The sequence below is a fragment of the Takifugu flavidus genome, chromosome 17, assembly GCF_003711565.1.
Source record: "Takifugu flavidus isolate HTHZ2018 chromosome 17, ASM371156v2, whole genome shotgun sequence".
NCBI classification, from domain to species: domain Eukaryota; kingdom Metazoa; phylum Chordata; class Actinopteri; order Tetraodontiformes; family Tetraodontidae; genus Takifugu; species Takifugu flavidus.
Genome location: NC_079536.1, coordinates 5,831,384 through 5,850,781, shown reverse-complemented (window position 1 = coordinate 5,850,781; position 19,398 = coordinate 5,831,384). Strand labels below are relative to the sequence as shown.

Genomic DNA, 19,398 nt, shown 5'->3' with positions numbered 1-19,398 from the left:
GAAAAGGCGTCGCAAAAGGGAGAATTGTTTGAGAGCTCAGTCATCCAAAAACGGCCTTTCAATGTGAGAACTTGGGGAGCCGAAGAAAATGTCGGTGGCATCGCAGTAAATTATCAAAGTAGCGCGACTCCGGCGAGGAAGCACAAGTTTGCAAAAGAACTGTTGTTTCTGTGGGGACTAAAACTCCGATCAGAGGACGGGAGAGGAGCTCTTGGGTTAAACGGAGTGGGAGCACCGAAGTCAGCAGTTTGGGTAAGTTGTGTGCGCCTTCCTGCGGTCCATGTTTTACGGTTGTATTAACGTGTTTTACTAACTTTCAGATGAATTCGGCACTACTGGTGCGCGCTGGTAACCTACTAGTGCTTTTATTTCACAAGCTGCTCTGTCGCTTCACTTTGGGGAAAGTTGTGATTTGGCGTTACGAGTTCGTGCCGTTGACCACTTTGATAGCCACTTTGTTTTTGTTTCCCTTCCAACACACACACACTTATCGATACAGATAAACCCCGCAGCAAACTTTCCGCATCACCAATCGCGTTTATTTTGGCAGCTTTCGTGCGTTTTGGCGCACGGATCTCAGCGTTACTTTGAATAAGACGCGATTCGTTTTCCTTTCGGCTTTAGCTTGTTGGTTCTTGAGCAGCGCTTCTACACCTTTCCTCCACTTTTCTGTCCGCATATGAGGATTATTACTGTTGGACACGAGCAGGCGGACAGGAATCGGCACCATGTGACACGTTGCAGAAAGTCGCGGTTGTGTTTTTAGACCCATTTGTGCGTTTTTTGCGGAGCGGAACGCTTGTGCTCCTTGAAGGCCGCAGCCTATAGTGGCTCCCATAGGGTAACGCAAACCAGACACGGAGAGCTGTGCCAGATGTACCCCCATATTATGATAGCTCAGTTTGGGAAAGCAACAGACGCGTAAAACGCCCCCAAAGTGATGCATTTTGCAATAACGTCATGAAGGTGCGTGGACAAATATGCATGTATCCTTGTCATTATCAAAGGCTCCAATAAAGTGACAGGGATGCAGCATCCCGCCTCCCTGTCAGGAGACTCCTCTGGTATAATCAGGTGTGCTTAAATGAAAATCTGTTTGCTTTAATTCCCCAGCGGCTAATGAGGGCTGGCTGGCTTGTCACTCCCCGTGGGGAGGAGGGGATGTACCCGGTGCGTGGAGCATTGCCTCGGGAACAGCCGCAGGGGCTCAAGTTTCCAACCCCAGGTGTCGTTTTGTTGTTTGGATTACATTTATCCTCGGCCGCCTTGCAGGCAGGAACCTCTGCGATCCAGTGACGGACATGGCATCAGACATGAGGGCCCGATTGTTCCCACTGAATCAATGTCACTTGGATTAAAAATCGAAACTAATGGCCTGGCCTCCTCCAATTAGGTCCGCAGTCTATGAGGGAATTAATTGGTCGCAGTAAAAAAAAAAAAAAAGAGGGCTTTTGTTGTCAGGTCGCAGGATTGGTTGTTGTTCTCGATCATCTGTGGCAGTCGGGTGGATCAAAGTTGTGCTAATTGATTCCAGCCTGATTATCTGCCTGTTTCTCACACTGCCTGGGCCCTTTGATTACACATGTGCGGGCAAAAATTGTTAATAATCAATCAATAATACAGGATATTACGAAAGAATTACTGGATGTTCCTACCCACAGTGAGCGCGGCCCGTTTGTTCACTCTTTTATATGCAGCAGTCACGCAAAATGGAAATTAAACCATAAAGGCTAAACGCAGGATACCGCAGGCACACTTTGATTTCTATAGGGTTGTTGTAATATGGTTTTAATTAGGGATATTGTACTCTCAGCTTTTAGAATGCAGTTTAATGCCAAACCAGCAGATGTTGACGAGCATGTTTTCCCATTTAGTGCAGGAGAATATAAATTAAAACCCATTTGCCACAGTTGCCACAGATCAGAGATGGATGTGCACCTCTTCCAAGAACTTATAAATGTGTGTTTTTCCCCATATAGGGCAAGAATAAAACAATTGGATCAAAACAACATTTAATGTCTGGAAAATAAGGATGAAACACTCCGTTAATACATCAGCTGGAGCCCACTCGTTGAATTCTTTCAACCTGGTATTTAGATTTCTGTTTTCCGGACTCGACTGATGTTAATGTGTCCTGATTCGTGTCAGAATTCGGGAGCCATTTTTGTCTGAATGTTACCAGCTGGACCGTGCACAACGGCGCTGGAACTCAAAATTATATTTGATGGATCTTGGGTGCCTTCCAGAGAGACACGTAGCAGAGGCCAAAGCAGCCAGTTTTCCGCAATATCTCCCAAAAGCTGATGGATGGATTTTCACCCGGCCCGTAGGAGCCGAGTTTAATAAAAGTCACTGCGAGGAATCTGACGCGGCGCCAGGAACAGCAGTCCCCACCTCTTCCCGTTGCCATATATGCGGTCAATAGCTGTGCAGGATTGAAATTGTTTGCCTCTCGCCTTGTGCACAGCCCTGCGTTGGAGAATCTGGGGTTGCATCGAATTTCTAGACGGAGATGGAGCTCAAATGTGCGTTTACAGATTGAACACAGCCTCTGATCCCATCGGGTCTGAAGCCGAGCTGCCTCTGCAGTCCTGGAAGGCAGCATTGTTATTTTAGAGGGTGTAGCATCAGTGTTAATTGACAATGAATAGGGGGGAAAACCTTCCCGAGGCCACGCTTTCATCTCTATGACAGCGAGTACACTCGTTGAGTCGGTAGGCCTTCTGTGTGTGTGTGTGTGCGTGTGTGTGTGTGTGTGTGTGTTCTCATCTGACCCGAGGGATTGTTTTGGGATTACAACATTATAAATGGGTAATAAAAGACGGGTATACATGAACGATATTAAGTGGGACGTGGCAGAAAAATGTGCTTGTCATCATTTTACCGTCAATATTTTGGTTGATATTGTTTCTGCGTTAGTCCTCCAACTCTGAGAGATTAGAAGCTCAGGACTCTGACCTTGTCCCCCCAGGAGGTTCAATCTGGAGAGGGACACCTGGACCGGCAGGTGGCCGTGCTCCAGGCCCCTCCCCTGGGGCTGCATACCTTTCTCCCCCTGACCCTCCCTGTCAGCCAAGACCACAGAGAGATGGAGGAATGTGAGCTTTTTTTTTTAAGGGGAAGAATGGAGAAAGTTCTGACAGGGAGCTGGAGAGGCTGATTAAACTGGCCGGGATCAAACAGAATGCCATTAAATAGGCTTCTTCTCCGCAAATTTGCCCCAGAAAAAGCCTCCTTTAGTTTATATCTCGTTCTTAAAAGCGATCTGGCCTTTATTCCTTATCTCAACAGCCTTACGGGGATTATCCAAAGCCTTTAAAAGCCGTCCGGGATGGTTTGTTCCGCTAATTGAAGCAGAAGTAAAGAACCCCTTGATTGGATGAAGTTATGTGGGCCATACTTTCACTCTGTATCGTACGCACAAGCAAACGCAAACACACACGTTGTGACGCTGGTGTGAGTGCTGTTAGATCATTGATCAACTCCAGACACTGGTAAGAACGGCTGTGTGTGTTTAGACAAATAGCCGCGTGTGTGTGTGTGTGTGCGCAAAGCAGATATTTGGACAAAGATTAGGGGGTGTTATGACGAGCCAAGAACAACTCAGACACTCAAATAGATCATTCACACACAGGCGTAAGATCACACTCTTCCTGGCCGGGGCTGGGTTTAAACCTCGCGACTGCTTTTCCGCATCATTTCGGTAACGTTTATAAAAGTTCTTGTGCACAAAACCTCTTTTTGTTGCAGAAGGAGCATGAACTACCACCCCCCGCCCCCATTTTGTGCGTGTGTGAACAGAACAATGCATGCAGCAGAAATATAAAGGCATCTGGATTGTGTTCCAGGGGTTTAACCAATGATGTGATTTAAAGTGTTGAGAGGGAGAAACTCATCATCGAAGAATGCCGAACTGGCAGGAGAAGACATGATTCAACAGAATAAATCACTGGGCACCAGATTAGCTAAGTTATCGGGCCCCCAGGGTTATCACAGTTTGGAATTTTCCACTGATAGTGCCCGTGTGTGAGAGTTTTATTTAATATATTTTAGAGCTTGGGGTGATGTAAATGTGAGCTGTGAGTGACGGGACAAGTGGCAGCTCTGCTCTCCGGCTCTCTCGGACAAATCCGGATCTTTTTGAATGAAGCCTCTTCCAGCTGTTTCTGCTCTTAAGAAACTCCTCTGATTCTCTGGAGCCGTCCGAGTCAGTCGCGCCCTCTCAAGTTCACTCTGCAGCCCCCAGTTTAATTTCCTGCCCGTGCTCCCTTTTCTAATTCCTGCCCCCACTTACCTGCCCCCCCCCCCATACCTTCCTCTGTGGGATTTGTCAGATGCTGCCCTCCTCCCCTCCTCTTCCTTATCTGGTTTTCCAAATTTGTCCTCATATCTGTTTTTCATATAATGTCTGACTCTACTTTTCTCTCTCTTCCTTCACTCTCCCACTGAGATTTGTAGAGCCCCCCCCCCCGGTTCTTTTGGAATAATGGGGAGAAATTGCTCTTGATTTATAATTGGTTCCATTCAGTCTGATGCATGAGCTGCCAAAAGAGTTTGGGGGCCCCTTTTGCCCTCTCACATCCCTCCCCCCCTTCCAATGATACAGGAACACACAAGGAGGTGAGCTGCATCTCCTATGCAGCTATGAAAGTCTGCATTGAAAGAATCCTGCAGTGTGCACGTGTGGAGTTTATCTCAGACGGTGGATACGTGGTAGCCTTTTTTTTTTTTTTGTGCGCGTCTTCGGAGAAACATCCAAGTGTCTGTGTTTTGTGCCTCTGTGAGGATACTTACGTCGTGTCCTAGGCCTTTGAGTGATTGCGTTATTTTTGCGCCATCATTTGTGCGCACGCAGAAACAGCAGAAGGAGAATGATTCCCATGAGGCCAGTTAGCAGCTGATGGTTTGGTGTGTTCTTGGTCCAATTTTCATGGAAATATGATATACACTTTAGCGCCTCATTAAAATAACGTGGTTTGAAGGTCTTCCACCTCAAACACGAATGTATGTTCATAACAACTAAATATTAAAAGCTCGCCATGCATTTGAAAATAATTAAAAATCTATGTGTAAACAATATAAAGAACACAACACTCTCTATTTTGATTGGCTAGATCCCATTTGGTCCATCTATCGCTCTCAGGATCATCCCAGGGCCTGTGATGATCCAGTCCTGTTCCCATGGCCCCCACTGGGCATGCTGGCATCCCACACCAGGCCATGGAATGTGGGTGGGTGGCTGGGGAGGCCTTCTCCAATGGTGCAGTAATTAGCTCGCTGCGGTTAATTCGCCTTCGTTATCTAAATTATGCAAATGATTTTGGTGCCTAATTGATTTGAACGCCCCCTCCTATACACGGCGAGCCTGTCCAGATCGCTCTGGTTAATCCTTAAGACGGTCTGTAGCTTGTTAGTGTCAGATTGGGGGGGGTGGGAAGGGGGGTGAAAGAAGGCTTAGATGAGCAGTTTGCTTGTTAATACGTGTGTGTGTGTGTTTTATGGGGGGGGGGGGGGTCTTGTTAGGGATGCTTGGGTGCTTTTGATGTGTGTAATTTGTGTCATGAGAATGGGAGATACTTGGATCGTAGGAATTGGACCGGCCCCTCTCCACCTGTTGGTGGCAGGTCTCTCTGCCAAGATTAAACCCCAGAAAGTTCCAGAGACCAGTTGTGTGGGATACAGTGTTTGGCAAAGTTATAACCCCGCTCTGATTATTTTTCTCTATTATTATTTTTAATGGGTAGCAAAAAAATGATACTGGTGGTTTTAATGGCCGACAGATGGGGGGGGAACTTTTACCCTCTTCCAACCAGCACACCGCCAGGCCAAACTGGGAGACCAGTGTGAGGTTAAAAGTATGTTGACATGCCAAACAGCCATCTTGCAACCGCTCATCGACGTGCCCCTTCTCTCTCCTCCGACATTTGACATCCCCTCTATTAATTTGAGAAGCCGTTCTTCTTTCTCGGTCAACTGCTCCACCCCAGCCCCCACCCCCCGTTGCCTCCACAACCTCCTAAACCCCCTTCACCCATCCCACATCAATCCAGGAAGGCATTGAACCCCCCTTACATTGCCTTCTTAAACCATCTACACCATACCCTTAAACCTCTTGGTCATTGAGCCCCCCCCTCCTCTCTTTGGTCATTGAGCAGGGCCCATCAGCTCTTCCCCGGACCCTTCAGAGTAGCGTCTCCCCTTTCTCCAGGGGTCTGCGGGGTCTTTGTCCGTGCACTGGCTCACTGCTTTACAATGACTCTCCACTCTATTAAGGTGCGTTCTGCCTGTTAGCGTCGCCAGGGGCAACTAGCCTCCCGCATGGCAGCTATGCAGCATGGCATTGTGGGCTGCGGGCTTGAGCGGGGCAGTTGAACCCCCAGCACTCCTCACACTTGACACCGCATGTGTTTATCTAAAGGGGGGGCATTGTGGTGTTTGGAGAACCTCGACAGAGGCTGGGGTGGGGTGTGGGGGGGGGGCCGCTGGGTGTAAAAAGGCGTAAAACCTTGGGGGGGGGAGGGAGGGAGGGCAAGAGGGGAGTTTGGAAGGTGATAAATATTCAACAGCTCAGCTCCTCTGAAGGAGTTACTACCACGCTAGCACTCCAGCGCTGCCTCCCCTCCTGTGTGTCCTCTTCATGCCAGAAAGCAGATGGAATGTGAACGCTCAGGGAGGAGGCTCCAGTCTGGTTTTATCCAATTAGCAGGGTTGTCAAAATGAATTTATCCACGGAGGCAGGGGGACAATGGGACTTGCGCTGGCCCCGGGGAACGGGGGCCACGGTGTCTTTACTTTGCACGCTTTCAATGAATCTCTGTCTAGTGACTCCACAGTGACATAGAAGGCGCACATACCTACACTCATGGTGCGTGCTTGCGCCCCACATCGCCATTTGGAACCCTTCCCCGGTCCTCTCCATCATATTTACATCAAACAGCGTTTCCCTCGGCTGCATCCCCGGTTCTCCTATTTTGGTAAAAGTCAAGTAGCAGGTTTGCGCGGACAAGCCGGGCCCTGATCTTTGAAAGCCAGGTCGGGTCAAGTCGCATCACAACTTATTTCCCAGTCCTTGAATTGGAGGACGCGGTATTTTAAACCGCTTGAGAAAAAAAATTCATTCGCACGGGTCTTTTTGCTCTCATGACATTTGAAGGTAAAGCTCCAGCTGTTGGCTAGAGGCAGAGAGATCAGCATAGTGAGCTTAAAATGGGATTAAAGCACTTTAAGAGGGAGAAATGTGCTCTTACCTGTTCTGTATGCCTGTGTTTAACATGTGCATCTATCTCAGTGTTTGGAGTTTAAAACTCAAAAGACTGGTTAGCTACATCAGTGATGCATACTGTATGTGTATGCAGTAGGACCAGTACCCCAGTACCAGTACCAGTTTACGCGCTCACACCCCCCCGGCCGTTTCCATCGGTCGCAGTTTCCGTCGCTGCACCGTCGCTGGTGATTCAAAACAGAGGTGCCTCCACAAAATGTTGAGACAAAGCAGACCCACACGTACACACATTCTCGGTTTCTTGATTTAGGAGCGCTGTCTTGCATGTGTGCTCTGGTTTCTATCAGTCCGTCTGATGCGTAGGAGGCTCTTCTGCCTCGTTTTGTCTCCGACTTCTCTGGGAAGGATGGATGGAAAGAAAGCCAGAACAGACTTTTTACTGTGAGGCAGGGAAACCTTTAACCAAAACACCATGCAGCCGAGCAATGAATCAGAAAGTCGGGCTATTATGCGCGCGTGGAGGCGCTTCAGACACGATTCGAACGTCTCGAACATTGATTTTAATCAATAAGTCAAAAGGGCTGAAGGTGCCCACCAGCCCGACCTGCTGTGTTTCCCGTTGGCAGTCTGACTGGTGTGGTTTATGGTCACTGGTTCTCGCAGGACAGGTGCTGAATACAGATGCATGTGTCTTTCACGGGCAGCTGTCCCGGGTCGTGTCCATCCAGTGACCGGCCACAGAAGCCACAGGCCTTCAGGTCTGCCCGCTCCTTGTTTTGCAGCAGCGCTTTATGTTTACAGAGCGCGGCCGCTGCTAATGGGCTACTCGGAGCGGACCGGCGAGTAAATGGGTATGTACATATATGTAGAGGAGGTTAACCTCAAAGTTTTAGCAGGAGTCCACGCTGGACTGGGCCAGATGCAGTTTTTGGATCCATTTCAGCAATGGATCATTATTCTTCTGAGTTGTTTTTGAGCAGGCAAAACCCTATTTCATAAGAATTAATGATTTAAAATGGTTTCCACACGTTCACAATAAGTAATTAGAGTGTGGCCGACTGATGTGTGGTCTAGCATGACGTTTGCTCTAGTTTTACGACTGTTTTTTTGTTCGTCTGTTGCTACGTTCATCTTCAATAAATGTGCCAGGCAGCCAAACTTTTAAACTGCTGCCATTAGATGATGAAGGTATACTGTAATAGTTTCCATTCTCTTCTGTTCTGTTCTGTTCTGCCTGTGTGTGTGTGTGTGTGTGTGTGTGTGTGTGTGTGTGTGTGTGTGTGTGTGTGTGTGTGTGGGGGGGGGGGGGGTAGTCCCTTTTCTCTGTGCTTCATTAATCTTCCCCTTGCCATAATAAGATCAAGACAAATATGTATGAGAAACTTCTGCGCTCCCATTTTTATGATGGGGGCGAAAGGCCGGTTTGTGCCACCAATGAAATGCACGCGAAAAGACGTGGGGGTGGGGGGGGGTAAATGGTTTTAAAGGACCACCCTCCTGATCTTGACGGGAAGTTGTTAGTTTAACCTGACAGGAAAGAATTTACGAAACTTGGCAGTAGGCAACAAAGGAGAAGCTCCCCTCGCTCACCAATAACTGTTAATGCAGTGACCATCGTCGCCCCCCCCTTCCCCCAGTGCCTTCTGTACTCAAGTATAAAACCCCCTCCTCTCCTCCTGTTTAATGCTATAAAATGCACCCTCTTCCCATTCCTGCTTTCTATTAGTTGTTCTTTGTCCTGGTTCTTGAATGCAGCCTGTGTCCCCCCTCCCCAGCCTCCCCCCTGCTCTACCTGTATCGGTTACACCTGAGCGGGAGGGTAGAGGGGTCGCGTTACGGCCTGCGGAATGAGGGCGCCCTTTGATGGCTGCAGGTTGGATGGGTGCGGGTGGTTTAAAAGGTGGTGTGTGTGTGTGTGTGGGGGGGTCAGCAATGAGATGGGGGCTGGCAGAAAAGAGAGGCTTTATTTGTGTCTGGGCTTTTTGGCTGAGGACTTCGCCTGGGTTGTGTTTCGGGAATGGCCGCGCGTTAATGTACGTCTGTGTATGCGACTGCAAGTGTGCTGTCTGTCATGTGACGTGGTTTCATTCCGTTGTCTTGTTCTAGTTTTCTCTTCCTCACCGTCCTCTGTGTGTGTGTTTCAGGGGGTAGTGTATGGAAGATGCCTGGAAAGCACGACTGGACTCCGTGGATGAAAAAGAATAGGCCTCCAGTGTTGTTGTGCACTCTGGGTGCAGTACTACTATGCTGCCTGCAGAGCGGCGCCTCCGTCCCTGGTAGGTTTCTCTTTTTTTGGTTCATTTTGTCATTGACCAACACTGTTGTTTATATTAGATTTTCCATGCATGGTGCAGGATTTGGGAAGATAAATATTGGGCCCATCCAGTAGAATACTCACTGTGAAAATGCACTAAAGCACGCAGTCCATGTCTAATCAGCTTCTGACTGGTTTCCAGACGAGGTGCCAGTTTTCACCGAGGAGCCGGCGTCGGTGGTGCAGAAGCTGGGAGGCAGTGTGTCTCTACGCTGTAGCGCCCGACCCGCCTTGGCCAACATCAGCTGGCGCCTCAACGGCCAGGAATTGCTGGATGGAGATTTTGGAGCTGTGCTGGGGCCCAACAGCCTCTACATCCCATCTTTGTCCAACCTGACTCTGGGCAGGTACCAGTGTGTGGCCAGCACCAGCGTGGGAGCCTTGGCTAGCGTACTGGCTAACGTGACTGCTGCCAGTGAGTATCACACGCACAAAATCAGCCCTTTGACTCGAGAAGCCAAAGATGCTCACATCTCTACTGGTGAACTAGTATTCATACCCACTCACATGTCATTGATTAGTAACACTAGCTTCAGATAATCAGGCAGTATTTATTAAGTACATCTGCTTTTGTATGATTTCATAACAAGCTAATGGAGTTAAACTGAATTAGCCTCACCGCTGACATTTTTAGTGCAGCACTGATCTCACTGCGATTATATTTGATATGCATCCTGGGAGTGAGAGGGGGGTTCTTAAGCTGTGTAACCTGAGACAGAGGAATGGGGGGGACCTTAGGGCCACTGGGGCCGGTCAGAGTTGGAAAGATGTGACTAGGACTTGGCATGGGGGCCCCCCGCTTCCATTGACCCCATTGCGCTCCACAACACCACATTCCTCTCCACAGGACCCGACAGCAGGGCTGGCCAGGAATTATGGCCCTGCAATTGCTCAGAGGACTCTGTGTGTGTGTGTGTGAGTAAGAGTGTGTGTGTGTGAGTAAGAGTGTGTGTGTGTGTGTGTGATATTGGTGTATGCCTCACTGGGACACATCACTGGGTAAAAAAAGAGCTGTTAAGTGTATTGTTTTACACAGTGATTTATGAGGCTGCCATGAGCTGCTGAAACTGGAGGTGTTTTAGGCCAGTCCAGACAGGATCCACACACAAGATGAGACGTGATGTCACATTCTCTGTCTGTCTGAAGGCCCCACCGACCTTCTGCGCACATTTTTCACTCTTCGCCCTGTCACTTTCGCTTTGCCTCCTCTCCTTTCATTATCTTTTGCGTCCCTCCTCCGTTGTCCTCGCCTTCGCGTTTTAAAGTGTGTTTTAGTGGAAGTACGAGTGGAGACGGAGTGCCACCTCCAGGTTTAAATCTTTCCTGATTTAATAACGGGCTTCTCTTTGCCACCTCGAAGCTGCCTGAGGAGTTTCTCCATGCGCAGCATGCATTTACCATCACAGCATTTTTAGTTGTTAGCACATGTTGCGATCAGGATTGACTGAATCCATATGCTCCAGGAAACGCCTTCCTGGCATAGGATAAAAGTTTGTCGCTTGAATTCCTCAGAGACGTGGCTCTGCACAACGTGAGCGCACGACACGTTGCACAAGCACGTTCACGTCCACGCAGGCCTTGGAGGGCTGTGCATAAAAGTGATGAATCTGTTGCCTGAATTATTTCCATCTGTCTCCTTTGCCAAGCAGTCCTGGTGCTGGAGCTCCCCTTCCGTTTGTGAATAACCTGAGCTCTTCACCTGTGCTCACGCGCACGCGCGCACACCTGAGGGGCGCCCGTACGGGGCCCTTCCAGTGAAAAATGCGGGATGGGGGATTGAAAAAGGTGCAGCGGGAGGAATTTAGGAGAGGCGGTCTGGGGGAGGAAGGTAGGACGCGTAGATATGAAAGTGGGGGTGGTTGTAAAAACAGTACCTGATTGATTTAGCAAATGGAGCGCCACACGGTCTCTCTTTCTCTCTCTCACACACACACACACACACTCACATGTACTTTAAAGCACTTTGCTCAGCATGTCCTGGCTGTGTTTCTCATCTTTCAGAATAAGAGCTTAAACAGTCACAGATCTAAAGTGTGTGCTGAATAAATCAGTGTGTGTGTGCAGCGAGCGCCTTCGCTCAGTGCTTTGAGTAAATCACGGTGATAGATCCCCCCCGCTTCAGCTAAGCTTTACGTGGTGAAATAGTGCGGGCCATCTGACTGTATTTACCAGCAGATGCCAGAGACTGTGACGGTTTAGGGAAAACACCGCAGTTATAGCACCTCTGGAAAGACCGAAGTGATGCTGTGATTGTTTAGAATAAATCGTCCAAGGCCTGTACACGTTACGCCTTCCTGTTAAGGCTTGACTTTTCATCCCGCACCACATACGTCTTGTTTTGGTGTCTCTCTCCTCCACACCCATAAAATGGCAGCTTCTCTGGCTTTAAAGTTTGTGGGGTTTTTCTTATGGTTCTTCTTAAAGGTAAACTTTTGCTGCTTCCTGCCAAACCCAAACTTGATATCTCCATTTGTAACTCTATAGGATGGACACCCCTCACCTTTGACCTTTGCATCCAGGCCTTTGGGCCACTCGGGCTCGCCGGGTTTAGGAGGTCGCAGGTCAGATGAGTGTCTGCGCCGCTCAGACTGCGTGTCTACGGGACGCATTCACTGCACATGGGCCCCCATAATCCCATTCCCTCATTTCCCACAGAATGCACAGCGGCTCCAGTCTCGGTGTAACGTTTGACAGGATTAATGATGCCCTCTTTCGATGTTACAGACGCCACTTGTAGGCTTTTAGTTGAAAATGACGTGAAGCGGTTAAAGACGGAAAAATGTCCTGTCTTATACAGCTTTCTTGTGACCCGAGGCAGATCGTGTTAAAACAAGCAGCAGGGAAACAAATGACCTAAATGGAGGTGGAAGATGTTCCGACTTCAAAGAGAGATTAAACACATTGTGGGAATGCGGTTATCATGCAATGGGCTGAAACAACCAATGTGGAAGCTGCACGGCTGTTCTAGAGTTTATTTATTCTCACAACCTTGCGGTTTTGTACTTTAAACTCAGGGGTGACTTCACACACGTGCTGCTGTGCATCACGGACGTATATTTAGATGAACGTCTCTAACTCCCTCTCATCTCCGCGGCTTCGCAGAGCTCCGGGATTTTGAGCCGGACGACCAACAGGAGATCGAGGTGGATGAGGGCAACACGGCCGTCATCGAGTGCCACCTCCCGGAGAGCCAGCCCAAGGCTCAGGTCCGTTACAGCGTCAAACAGGAGTGGCTGGAAACATCCAAAGGTACTGATCTTCTCCCTCTCATGCTGTGCCCTCTCCATTCCCATCTTTTTGTAATTTACTGGAACACTAAGGTCCGGTTCCCTACCCCAACATAAAACCGCTGATAAGGGCTTTATCTGCAATGTGGAAAGACGGGAATGCAGTTGTTTATTTTTCAACCTATTTACTTCTAAGTTGCCCGGAGGAGAAGAAAGGCTCCAGTGATTTGTGGCTGGTATGCTGATGATGCCTGGGGGCTGTAGGTACTGATATCTGCAGCTTATCTCTGAGGAAATGAATACCACATTGACAAGAGTTCATCAACTCTTTCTCGGAATACGAGGCTCCACCTTGTGGCTTCTGCAGGCGCCTAAACAACCTTCGGCTTGCTTCAAAGGGAGATGCAGTGGGGTTGTTTCCACATGAGATCAGTGTGTTGTTCTGCCTGTTTACCTAATTAAACCACTTTATCCCCAGCTTAGCATTAATATGAGCACAAAAGCAGAACTTTGTGGTTGTATGCAGGTGCATAAAAGGCGTAAAAGTCGGTGTCGTGAAGATTACATCACAGGTTCTTTGCGTAACACTTAAGAATTAACTTCTTCCTGCAGGCAACTACCTCATCATGCCATCAGGGAACCTGCAGATAGCCAACGCCACACGGGAGGATGAGGGGCCATACAAGTGTGCCGCCTACAACCCCGTCACTCAGGAGGTCAAGACATCCATCTCTGCCGACCGCCTGCGCATACGCCGTGAGTCGCTCAGACGCACACACACACATTTGCATTTTAAGGCCATAATCAAACCAACTGTCTCTCTTGCATCACCTGCTTTGCGGCCGTGCGTAAGTGTCGCATTTTCTAACCGGCAAATGTTTGGTCGGAGGTCACGACGCGCCCAAATTAAAGACCTGTGATTGAGGTGCTTTTGTGTCCGGGCTGTAATTTCCAGCCGCAGCAAATACACGGGCATTTCCAAGAACTGCGGCGGGACGTGACCGTGCGAACAAATCACACAGGCAGAGCTTTCACACCCCGACTGTCACCGTCTTTCCCAGGCTCCACCTCCGAAGCCGCGCGTATCATCTACCCGCCGGCGTCCCGCTCCATCATGGCGACCAAAGGGCAGCGGCTGGTGCTGGAGTGCGTGGCCAGCGGCATCCCCACCCCTCAGGTCACGTGGGCAAAGGACGGGCGGGACCTGCGCTACTTGAACAACACCCACTTCCTGCTCAGCAACCTGCTGATCGACGCCGTGGGCGAGGACGACTCCGGCACATACGCCTGCCAGGCAGACAACGGCATCATTTCGTCCACCTCTGCGATGGTGCTTTATAACGTTCAAGTGTCTGGTGAGTAAACAGGAAGCGTGAGGTAAAATGCGCCTGATGCGTGTCAGTGGAAGTAGGTTTTTTTAGTCTGAGTTGTGGATTTTGATAATTACATACGCTCCTGCTTGGCATAAGGACAAAATGGACGCCTGTTTAGGCGTGAAATTGTGTGTGTGAGCGGTCTGTAAGCCTGGGCGGTGTTCAGAGATGGTATTTATGGAGACGGGGTTCTCTGTTCTGTCAGAGGACTTGATTGAGTATGTCAGAATTATGGATGACTGTTTCTAGTGTGTGTGTGTGTGTGGGTGGTGGGCGTGTCTGTTACCAGCTGTCTCAAATTAAAGCCATAGAGTTGCTGTGGCTATAATGAACTCTCTTTTGTCGATTCACGAGCAGCCAACCATCAACTAGCTGTCCAGGCAACGCCCGCCTGCATGTTGGCTGATTCTGACCTCAGATTGTTAGAGCATTAGTCCATAAATTATCCAATAATCAAGTAAATTCTATCTTGGACAATTTAGGATAAATGATCATTGGTAAAAATGAGACCATCCGAGCTCTTGTTTTGTCTCATTTACAATCTTAAGGTTTTGACAGCAAATCAGTGAGAAGGTGTTCGTGTCCTCATGCCTTTGCCGTGTCTTCTGCAGAGCCTCCTCAGGTGACGGTGGAGATGCAGCAGCAGGAGGTAGCGTACGGCGAAACGGTGCGCTTTGCCTGCCAGGCCCGCGGCAAACCCGCTCCCTCGGTGATGTGGCTACACAACGCCCGGCCCCTGTCCCCATCGCCGCGCCACCGCCTGACCTCCAGGATGCTCCGCGTCTTTAACGTGGGACCTCAGGATGAGGGGCTGTACCAGTGCATGGCCGAGAATGGCGTGGGCAGCTCACAGGCCTCGACGCGCCTCATCATTGTGTCAGCTGGTCAGTCGCTTGGCCGTTTATTGGATTATGTTGTTATTTTATTGGCTTTTTATTTCACAGTCCTTCTCTTTCATTTTTTTTAGGAATTCCCTCACGGGCAAAGCTGCCCTCCATTTTTCTGAGCCCAGACAAGGTGTTGAGGGAGCAGCCTCCCGTGAGGCCGGGGGCCAGCGGCGCCATGTTGCCCCTGGACTGCTCCGAGCTGCCAGGACAGATCCTGCCCGCAGAAGCTCCTGTCATTGTCAGCCAGCCACGCACGGGCAAGGCCGACTATTACGAACTGACCTGGAGGCCACGACACGAGCGCGGCGTTCCCGTGCTGGAGTACATGATTAAATACAGAAAGGTCTGTTCGCTGCAGCTAAACTGCATGAATACGTATTCTGTTCTCTCCCATTTGAAATCCATCTGACCCGTTTGTCTCTGCTTCAGGTGGGAGACCCTCTGGCGGAGTGGACCTCCAGCAGCATCTCCGGCTCCCTCCACAAGCTGACCCTGGCCAAACTGCAGCCAGACAGCCTGTATGAGGTGGAGATGGCTGCCAAGAACTGTGCAGGCTTAGGACAGCCTGCAATGATTTCCTTCAGAACTGGCAAAGGTACAATAAAAGTGACTTATTTTGACACCTTTAATGAACGGTAATTCAAGGTTTCAAAAGGTTTCAAGCTAGTTGAAATGTTTCTGGAGACATTTTGAAATTGTGAGCATGTTAGCTTGTACAAATTAGCATTAAACTAAAGGAATTGCACCTTGAATGATTTAAGATGTGCCGTCTTTCCTAAACCTTGGGTTTAAGCGGTTTAGTCCTGCAAGTCAAATCAAAATCTCATGTTTGCGCATCTGTTTGCAGGTCGCAAAGGAAAAAACGACCCGCCAAAGACCCCTGCTGTTCCTTCGCCGAGCCTCTCTCGTAAGCGTCCCTCCAGTCAGCGCCTCAATGTCAACTTTGCATCGAGATGAACTAATTCTAATCACTAACAATTCACTATTTTAACCATCCTAACCATCTTTTCACTAACATTTCTCTTTTCTTCCGTCTCTGAAGAATAAGCTTTCCGTAAGTGCTGCTCGTGCTGGTTTTTATCGATAACGCTCGTGTGTTTCTTGTCCTGTCCTCTCTGAAACTGTTTTCCTTCCCCCGCAGCTCCCGAGGCCCCCGACAAGCCCACGGTCTCCACGGCGACAGAGACGTCGGCGTACGTGACGTGGATCCCGCGCGGCAACCGCGGCTTCCCCATCCAGTCATTTCGGGTGGAGTACAAGAAGGTGAAGAAGGCTGGAGAGGACTGGGTGACGGCGGTGGAGAACATCCCCCCATCGCGCCTCTCCGTGGAAATCACAGGCCTGGAGAAAGGTCGGCCCCTCGCAGATGAGCTTTAAATAGTGTCGGAGTCGGATTCCCACTTTGCGGATGTGGTGGCACCGCGTAATTACGAGGCTGATGTTCTGCATAATTGCGCTCCCACGGCCTGTAAATTTATCAGCGTAATGGGCGTTGTTGCAGCCATTTTTATAATTGCTGCCATCAGTATGGGCCATAACCAAATTGCAATTAACCAGGCTCCGGCTCCAAAAAGGAAAAGGAGAGTAAACATTATTAACACAAGATGGAGCCTCGTGCGGAGCAGCTCTCAGCCCCCAGAGGCCAATTAGTGACCAGTTTCCTTTTTCTTGCAGGTACGTCCTACAAGTTCCGAGTGGTGGCGGTGAATGTAATTGGTTCCAGTCCCCCCAGCGCGCCGTCAAAGGCGTACACGGTGGTGGGTGGGAGAACCCACGAACGTCCTGTTGATGGCCCCTACATCACCTACAATGAAGCCATCAATGAGACGAGCATCATCCTCAAATGGACGGTAGGCGACCGGAAAAGGTTCAGGACGCCCCGTCTGCTGTCGGCGGCCATGTGACGACGTCTTCCTCCTTTTTCGACAGTACACTCCTGTGAACAACACGCCCATCTATGGGTTCTACATCTTCTACCGCCCGACGGACAGCGACAACGACAGCGACTACAAGAAGGATGTGGTGGAGGGCGACAGGTACTGGCATTCCATCACCAACCTCCAGCCTGAGACCGCCTACGACATCAAGATGCAAAGCTTCAACGAGAAGGGAGAGAGCGAGTTCGGCAATGTGGTGATCCTTGAAACTAAAGGTGGGGGTTGTGGCGTGGGTCTACTCATAGGTACAGGAAAGAACTGGGCACATTTAATGCATCCTTCCGCTGTGTCTCCCCAGCTCGCCCTAATCAGCAGCGGCCCATTCCATCGGAAATCCCGGATCGCGAACTGGAGACCCCCACCGGAGTCGTGCATCGGCCCGGCGACCTCCCCTACTTCATAGTTGTGATTGTCCTCGGGGCCTTCATCTTCATCATCGTAGCCTTCATCCCCTTCTGCCTTTGGAGGACGTGGGCCAAGCAGAGTGAGTGCAAATCGGTCGTCCTCCAACCTTTCACCTGCCATTAAAATAATCTAATTCGCCTTTAATTTGGCCTGTTTCAGAGCAAACGGCCGACATGTGTTTCCCCACCGTGGCCTCCCCCGTGTCATCGTGCCAGTACACCATGGTCCCGCTCCAGGGGCTCGCTCTCGTTGGCCGCTGCCCGCTGGATGGTCACATGACCGCTCCACATGGCATTTACCCCGTTACCGGGGAGTGCAGGATGAACGGCAAACCTCACCACCTGCCCGGACAGCAGCAGGTACAGAAAAACAACAGACAAACAATAATCTGCCCGTTTCGCGGGAGTCCAGAGGGTAACAAGTGATTTGTATCCAGGAGGAGGTGGACTGTGACATGGAGTGCAACACGTTGTTACCACAGACGGTGCCAAATGGACATTTGCCTGTCTGTCATTACCCTACCAGGTTTGTAGAGTTTGCAAAACTTGAAAAAGACACAAGTTTTAGATTAAATCAATGAATTTTAATTGAGTTTCCGCTGCTCTTCTAAAGGCGATTCAGTTCATAAGTGTGTGGTTTTAGTATATTTTACTGCTCTGTATACTACAGACGATGCATTCAGGCTCGTTGCTCAGTCTGGTTTATTGCAGTTCCACATGTTAATTTTAAATTCAGTCCTGTTATTTCTTTTTCTCCATCATTAGTTGTTCAGATTATCATGAACGGACCTGCTGCCATCCTGATGATCCCACTCATCAGGTCTTCGACCCGTCCCGACAGCGGCTGAGTTCACAGGAAGTGGAACATGACGACGTCCTTTGTCGAGGAGAGAACATGGAACGTGACAGCTTTCACAGTACGTCTATATTCGGCTGATATTTAATAGAAATGTGTGATTAAACTGTGAAGTCACCCAATTTTGACCCCACACAAACTCACTTTTGCTTATTTTACTTCTTAGAGTCGGTGTCTTTCCCTCTACTCGCTCTGGAAGATGAAGGGGTTTTCACCACATCGTCCTCAACGGCCACGACGCCACAATCCCAAGACACAATTCAGGAAGTGAGCATCCTCCCAAATGAAATGCACCACCAGGTGGAAGAGACAGCCAATGCAACAGACGCATAAAAGACTGTTCAACAGAAAACTAGAGAAAATATTTATTTTTATATCATATATTTATGTATTTATGCTTTTGTACATATGATTATACTGTATATATGGTTATTTTCATATTGAAAGAGACTTTATTCACACCCTCATCGCTCCCTTGCCATGCTGTGAGGCTGTCTTTCACCGGGAGGGATTCCTCTCGCTCCAGCACTTCGTATTTTAGACCCTCTCATCATACCTCATAGACGCTCACCTCCTCCACCTTTCCCCTTACACGTTCAGCTTAATCTTTAACAGAAACAAAGGGACCGTTCAAAGCAGCCCCATGCTGTGATTACAAGGTGCTTCCTCAGATTTTAGCCCCTCACATTTTCCAACACTGCTCCCATTTTTGTACAGCAGTAACGAGTGTATTATGCATTGCTCATTATTAACACACTATTAACGTGTATGCAACATAAATCATTGTTCCGGTAGTGTACAAGAGATTATATATATTGTATAGTTATTTATTTTTGTCTTTATTTTTTTAAAGTCACTGAATGGGAGAGATTCTGGAAAATCTTTAACTCAGTCATGGATAAGCTGAAATTTGTACTACAACCACTTCTGTGTTTACTTAAATGCTGGTTACCAAAAGGCCGCCAGGGGGCGCTGCGACGCATCAGTATTACTCCTACCTGGCTCGTCGCTGCATACTGTTTAAGTAGTGTTTTAACAGATATGTCTGCAATAAAAATGAAGGACTGAATCTTTACTCCCTTTAAAGTGCGGCTGTTGTGTGGCTGCACGTGCTGGAGCACTCGTCTGTAAATAAAAGCTTACACATTTAAAGAGTGTCGCCATTTTTGTAACATGAC

At 49.0% G+C, this 19,398-nt stretch overlaps 1 protein-coding gene across 1 annotated transcript; it reads left to right on the top strand.

The window, feature by feature from the left end:
* boc (BOC cell adhesion associated, oncogene regulated) lies at nucleotides 1-19,372 on the top strand. Its single transcript, XM_057013552.1, has 18 exons — nucleotides 1-252; nucleotides 9,367-9,498; nucleotides 9,679-9,951; nucleotides 12,639-12,785; nucleotides 13,376-13,519; nucleotides 13,825-14,118; nucleotides 14,748-15,020; nucleotides 15,104-15,366; nucleotides 15,453-15,618; nucleotides 15,871-15,930; nucleotides 16,165-16,374; nucleotides 16,698-16,873; nucleotides 16,953-17,175; nucleotides 17,259-17,444; nucleotides 17,525-17,724; nucleotides 17,802-17,890; nucleotides 18,130-18,281; nucleotides 18,387-19,372. Exons 2-18 carry the CDS (start codon nucleotides 9,384-9,386, stop codon nucleotides 18,551-18,553), a joined length of 3,138 nt encoding a protein of 1,045 aa, XP_056869532.1. The 5' UTR covers nucleotides 1-252; nucleotides 9,367-9,383; the 3' UTR covers nucleotides 18,554-19,372.
* The last annotated feature ends 26 nt before the right edge of the window (nucleotides 19,373-19,398 follow it).